The 7134-nt window shown below is 30.5% G+C and overlaps 1 protein-coding gene across 1 annotated transcript in view; it reads right to left on the bottom strand.

Moving 5' to 3' along the window:
* The window catches only part of LOC100205926 (cilia- and flagella-associated protein 57), a 55822-nt gene extending 49441 nt beyond the window's left edge, over window positions 1-6381 (bottom strand). The window contains exons 1-3 of the mRNA XM_065818457.1: window positions 5751-6381; window positions 577-860; window positions 408-487 (exon numbers count right to left, since the gene is read on the bottom strand). Coding sequence (XP_065674529.1) covers window positions 408-487; window positions 577-860; window positions 5751-6218 — 832 coding nt within the window. The 5' untranslated portion in view covers window positions 6219-6381. The remainder of the gene's footprint in view (window positions 1-407; window positions 488-576; window positions 861-5750) is intronic.
* Between the last annotated feature and the right edge of the window lie 753 nt (window positions 6382-7134).

The following is a 7134-nucleotide window of genomic DNA, read 5'->3' as shown; positions in this document are numbered from 1 at the left end:
CAAATCAAACTGGCAAATTAAAAACTGTCAACTAATAATATGTGTTTGTTATTTGTTTTTGATTTCTTAATGTTTAATAAGATATATTGTGCTCAAGGCACGAAAACACTTGTAAATATGTGTTAAACATTTTTTTAAATAATATTAGTTTCTTATAGTGGAATAAAAAGAGTTTTATAGCGTTTAACCAAGTTTAATTTTAAAACAAACTTTTTTTTTTACAAACTTCGAAAAATTGTAATTTTGTAATTTCCAATTTAAAAAAAAATTAAAAACTTGTACTTTTAATGAAGTTTTAACTATAAAATTAATAAGTTCAAACAATTAAACATGACTAAAAAATGAACCAAAAAAAATATCATTGATATTAAATAAATTTATAAATTTGCATAAGTTACTTACAGTACCTTTAGAATATGTGATTATGCAGCTTATAGTTAAATCTGTTCCTTCTTTTACTGGTTCTAAAGTGTTGCTTTCTAAACTTCTGCCAAAAAAAATATATATAAATAAATAAAAAGAAAAAGACAAAAGGGATATCAAACAAAATCATTGAAAAAATTAATAATGGTTTACCCAATATTAGTCTTGGAAACTGTTTGTGTTACGGATGAATTATCATTTTTTAAAATAATAAATTCACCCTTCAAATCTCCATTATCAAAAAGTAAAACTTTTCCAGAGTCTGTTCCAATTAAAAGTTGTTCATCATTTAACCATGCTTGACAAGTATAATTACAGCTGGCATCTGATTTTTGATTACCAAATTGTTTCAAATTATTTTCAATAAATCGAAAGATTTTAAATACACAATGACCAATAACACAAACTTGCTCATTGTCTTTCGGATTAAATGTAACCTGAAATCAGTTACTTGAAACATTATTAAATATTAACTATTATATCAATTAGTTTAACTATTTACAGCTTCCATCTTCTATCCGTTTATTAAAATTAATATATATATATATATATGTGTATATATATATATATATATGTATATATATATATATATATATATGTATATATATATATATATATATATATATATATATATATATATATATATTTTTTTTTTTTTTTTTTTTTTAAACATCTTCGCTTCCAACAAGGCTGCAAGCAGCCACTGATTAAAGTTGGAAGTTACTGGAAGAGAAAAGATGAAGATTGTAGAGCAAGATAACGATTGACGGACGATTTAAAAGATTGCAAATTATACGAATCAGGAAAGCAAGATGAAGGAAGCGAATTCCAAAGAACTGATGTTCGAGGAAAAAAACTAGAAGAATAAGCGTTTTTGGAGCACTTAGGAACAGTCACAGAAAATGGATGACACTTAGTTGAATGACGAGTAACACGAGAATGAATTTTAGTAGATGGCACAAGAGACGCTAGCACTTTAGAGCAGTGCCCATTATAGTATTTGTAGAAAAGAGAAAGAGAAGCAACATTACGACGATGTGATAATGGTTGAAGGTTGGCTGCAAGAGCAGGTCCAACTATGTTTACAATGCATTTTTGCACCTTGTCTAAAAGAGAAAGAACATCATTAGAAGATCCGCCCCAGATATGGCAACAGTATTCCATACAAGGCCGGATTTGAGATTTATAGAGATAGAGAATAGAATCCAGAGTAAGAAAGTGGCGAGCTCGATAAAGAGATGCAACCTTAGCAGATGCTAATTTTGCAACTGATTTGATATATGGTTTCCAAGAAAGATTGGAAGTAAGAGTTAATCCTAGAAGATGAAGAGTAGGTGACTCATCGAGTACATCACCGTTCATAAATATAGGAAGATCTAAATTATTGCGATAACGATTGGCTGAAAAAAGTTGAGTTTTATTTGAATTAAAGTTCACCAGCCACTGTGAGCCCCATGCTGTAGCAGAAGTGAGATCCTTTTCAAGCTCAAATGCCCCCTCCAAGCAATCAGAGGGTGTTGGTTTCTTATCACAAGAATAAATGGTAGTATCATCAGCAAACAATGCCACCTTAGATGTGAGAATATCTGGAAGATCGTTGATGTAAATTAAAAAGAGTATAGGGCCAAGGATAGAACCTTGAGGAACCCCTGAAGTTACAGAATAAGAAGAAGAGTGTTGTCCATCGAGGACAACTTTTATGCTACGGTTGAAAAGGAAGGATTCAATGATCTTAAAGATGTTGCCGGATACACCATAAGAAGAAAGCTTATGGAGAAGACCAGCATGCCAAACTTTATCTTGTATACTTTACTTACTTGTAAACTTTATTTTATACTTGTATATATATATATATATATATATATATATATATATATATATATATATATATATATATATATATATATATGTATACAAGTATATATAAATGGCACATTTACACATTTATCAATTCAAGTTGAACTGGCAAAACAGGATCAGGTGCTGAAAACAATACAATACGATAAATTAGTAAAACAAAGAAAATACACCCCATTGAACAAAGTTTTTGACATCAGAAAAAAAGATGGTGAATGGCTCTGCAGTGATGAGAAAATATTGCCTCATCTTCAGATTGAAAGCAGAGAAGATGTCAAGTTTAAAATTGAGAATGCTGCTAGTTCAAAAACAATCCATCCATCTAAAAGAAGAAAAATGTCTTTGAAGCCTACTTCAACAACAGTAACGGCAACAGCAACAACATTAACTTTTGAATCTTAGTCTGAGGCAGAATATAAAGAGTTAAAAAGATTCAGAAGAACAGTCCAAAAGTAAGAGCAAGAACTAAAGCAAAACCAAAAATGCAACCACATTAGTCACACCTTTGTCTGAATGTCAATATGTGATTGACATTCAGACACCTTTACAGTCTGTTATATTTGGATCAACTAAGAAGTAGAACTAGAATCTGTTAAACTTGATGAGGAAATGAAAAAACAATACAGTTGAAAAGCTGGTCACTGCACTTTGATGGTAATCGTATTAGTCACCATCAAAATGTTAGTGTTGAAGAATAAACATAGAAAAGTTAAGTTACGAGCACTAGATCTAGCAGATGAAAAATCAGCTTTTTTATAAGTCATAAAACATCAATGAACACAATTTATGGAAGAGTATTAAGATGATTGTAGCAAACACTATCAATATAAGCACCTGAGGAAGGATTGTCAGTTACAAAGGCATTTTACTGAAAATAAACTGGAAGAACCACAATTGGTTGCCATCACCATTTTCTTGACCAAGTCCATTGCATAGATACAGAACTTAGGGTAAACAACATGCCACTTAATATTAAATACCCGTTTATCTTGGAAATTGTAAACAGCTTAGGAAAAATTTCAAGAATGGTAAAGAAGTGATTGCTGAAACAGCTGGATAGGTTGAAAATATAACATTTCTATTTTATTTAAATCAGGTATTCTGCTTTTATGAAGAATCTGGATTATTTCCTAAAGTAAAGTTTCAGAAAATACCTAAATTAAATAATGAAAGATGGAAATAATGTCAATACTAGCTCTTTTGGCATTTATTTGTCTACCAGAGAGAAGAGGCTCACTACTTGCCATTTGTAGATTCATCTCTTCCAGATTGATTTACTGACCAAATGTATAATGTTGATGATTATCAGAAGCTATGCAGCAGCTTGTATTGTCACAAAAAAGCATTAAACTCAGTGAAAATGTTTTGAAATCAGGAATCATCAAGACTGGAAGTTTCTATAATAAATCAGAGTGCAGAATATGCAATCAAATCTCTTAAAACCTGTTTGACATCTGCAAAAAGAAAGAGCACTTCCAGCTTAAATTTATTTTGTATAACAAAGCATAAAAATTGTTTATTACGCTTTAAGCTGAATACTACACAACATTTTCTTGATAAATAGCTTTTGGTACTTGTAAAATTGTAATTTAATTTTAATTTTATATTTAATTTTAATTTAGTGTGTTATGATGTAACAATAAACTGTTAGATGCTTTAAACTGCATAATAATTCTTCAATTAAAAAAAATTAGTTTTAAAAAAGAATAATCATAAAACTGTTTGCAATTTTATCCAAACGCATATATGGCAAATTCAGACTTTTGGTTTGTGGGTAACCTTTTTCAACAAGAAAATTGATGTTTTTTTAATTACTTTTGTATATATATATATATATATATATATATATATATATATATATATATATATATATATATATATATATATATATATATATATATATATATATATATATATATATATATATATATATATATATATATATATATATATATATATATATATGTATATATATATATATATGTATACAAATTTATATATATATATGTATATATATATATATATATATATATATATATATATATATATATATATATATATATATATATATATATGATAATATAATATAATATATAAACAATATAATATATAATAGTAATAGGTGTATGCATATGAAACCGCTGTTTAAAATAAGACAAGCTAATTTTCTTTTTAAGACAAAATTAATGTATGGATGATTATGTGTGTGAAACTACGTTCAATTTGCTTTAAATATCATAGTTTTTAATTTGATTTTCATCATATCTAGATAATTTTATACATCTTTCAAAATGAACAACTTTGTGCCTTCAAATATGCATTTGCGGGAAGTATTACTTCACTATTTTATTTTAAAGAAAACTGCTGCAGAAAGTCATCGTTTGCTTGTAGAAGCTTATTCTGACCATGCTTTATCTGAAACAACTTGCAGAGATTGGTTTAGAAGATTTAAAAGTGGCGATTTCGATCTTGACAACAAGGAACGTGGTAAACCTCCAAAAAAATTTGAAGATTCAAAATTGCAAAGTTTATTGGACGAAGACGATGCTCAATCCCAAGAACAATTAGCAGAAGAGTTGAATGTTGATCAGGCAACAATTTCAAGACGTTTACAAGCTCTCGGTAAAATAAGAAAGGAAGGAAAATGGGTTCCACATGAATTGAAAGAACGTGATATTGAAAGGCGTTTAGTGACATGCGAAATGTTATTGAATCGTTTTGAAAGAAAGTCTTTTTTGCATCGAATAGTGACTGGAGATGAAAAATGGATTTATTTTGACAATCCAGTCCGCACAACACATTATGTTGACCCAGGCGCACCTGTAAAATCAACACCAAAGAGGAATATTCATGGAAATAAGGCTTTGCTGTCTATTTGGTGGGATCAGATTGGTGTGGTATACTATGAGTTGCTAAAACCTAAAGAAACAATTGATGGGCCACTTTACAGACTCCAATTATTCCGTTTAAGAAAAGCATTAGAAGAAAAACGACCCGAATATGCTGAGAGACACGATAAAATAATTCTTCAACATGACAATGCTCGTCCTCATGTTTGTAAAGTTGTTCAAACAGCGTTGAAAACTATCGGATGGGAAGTCTTATGCCACCCGCCGTATTCACCAGACCTTGCTCCATCAGATTACTATTTATTCCGATCAATGTCACATGGCTTGGCAGATCAGCACTTCTCGAATTATGAAGAGGTCAAAAAATGGCTCGATGATTGGATAGCTTCTAAACCTGAGAAATTCTATTGGGATGGAATTCATAAGTTACCAAAAAATTGGCAAAAAGTAGTAGAAAATAATGGAAATTACATTCAAAGAAATATAAATAAAACATCTCCAAAACAAACGTTCTAATTCAAAGAAAAAACAGCGGTTTCATATGCATACACCTATTATAATAATAAATATATATATATATATAATTTTATATATATATAAATTCATTTTATAAATTTATACCTGATGGGCTATTGCGCTTTGATGATTTGATGCTTTACATGAAGCTAATAGTTTAGACTTCTCCCATGCCCAATAAAGTAACATTAAATCAGGACGACCTCCTTGCACAATCAAATTTTTTGAATCAGGTGAAAAAGCAAGACATACAAATTCAATAGATGTGTTATCAGGGGAAGAAAGTACTTTTTTCTTTTTTAAGGAATGCAAATCATATATAGATACAACAGCTTTTTCACCTTTCTCACCAATAGCAACATACCTTTTGTTTGGACTAACAGCAATTGCAGTCATTCCGATATTTCCCTCTGTGCCCGCAATAAATCTCTGAGTTCTTTGATCAATGTTGTACAAAATACAGTTACACCCGGCTGGATATATTATAACATGCTCGTCGATATATGCTATATTATTAGATACGCCTGCTCTTAAACCAAACGCATATCTAGGAGAAGCTAACGCAACAGACATGACTAATTTGAATTAAATTTAAACACAACTCAAAACTTCCTAAATTTAAGTGAGAAAAATATATTTTAAATATAAATTGCCCTTTCCTCGCTCTATTTTTGAAATAGCGGACCTTTTGGCGCTACGTTGCCAATGGTGTTGTTTATTTAACGAACCTCGAATTGATTTTAGTTTTAAAGTACTTTAGGCAAGGAAAAATTTTGTGATATGCCGGGTACCCGGCTGGGATCCGGTTTTCCGGTAGTTTTTCCACGGTACCCAGCACATCTATTATTCGGAGGACCAGAGAAAACGCCGGAATATTTCAAATCGAGTATCTGGCACAGGAACTTTTACTTTTCGGGTGGCCTGGAAAACTGCTGTAATAGAGTTTTTGTAAAAGCTGCTAGAAAACTGGAACTGAGTCGAGTACCCGGCACAAATTTTGGGCTGTAAATCCGGGCTCGTGTTCGTGAACGGCTCGGTGATCGGCTCGACAAGAGCTCTATCACCGAGCCGTATTATTATAATATAAATATTTATTTATATTATAATTATATATATGTAATAAATAAAATTGTGATATTATATATATTAATATATAATAAAAATTATTTACAGACGAGCCTTTAACGAAGAATTTTTTTTTACTAAACGAGCTTTAAACTAGCAGGTTACAATAATTATTTCGAGTTTTAAACCGGTCGAGCTCGAGCAACATGTTAAACGAGCCGAGCCCAAACAATATTAATCCTTAACGAGCCGAGTTCGAACAAAGAATCTCATGTTCGAAACGAGCTTGAGCCGAGCCTGAACATTCTTAATATGTAAACGAGCCAAGCCGAGCCCTTGCAAGCTTGGCTTGTTCGGCTCGATTTACAGGCCTACACATATTTGGTTTAAATTGAAAACTGAAAAAATGAAGTTATTGTTAAAG

The sequence above is a fragment of the Hydra vulgaris genome, chromosome 14 (genome assembly GCF_038396675.1).
Source record: "Hydra vulgaris chromosome 14, alternate assembly HydraT2T_AEP".
Lineage (NCBI taxonomy): Eukaryota > Metazoa > Cnidaria > Hydrozoa > Anthoathecata > Hydridae > Hydra > Hydra vulgaris.
This window is presented reverse-complemented; position numbering and strand designations above follow the sequence as displayed.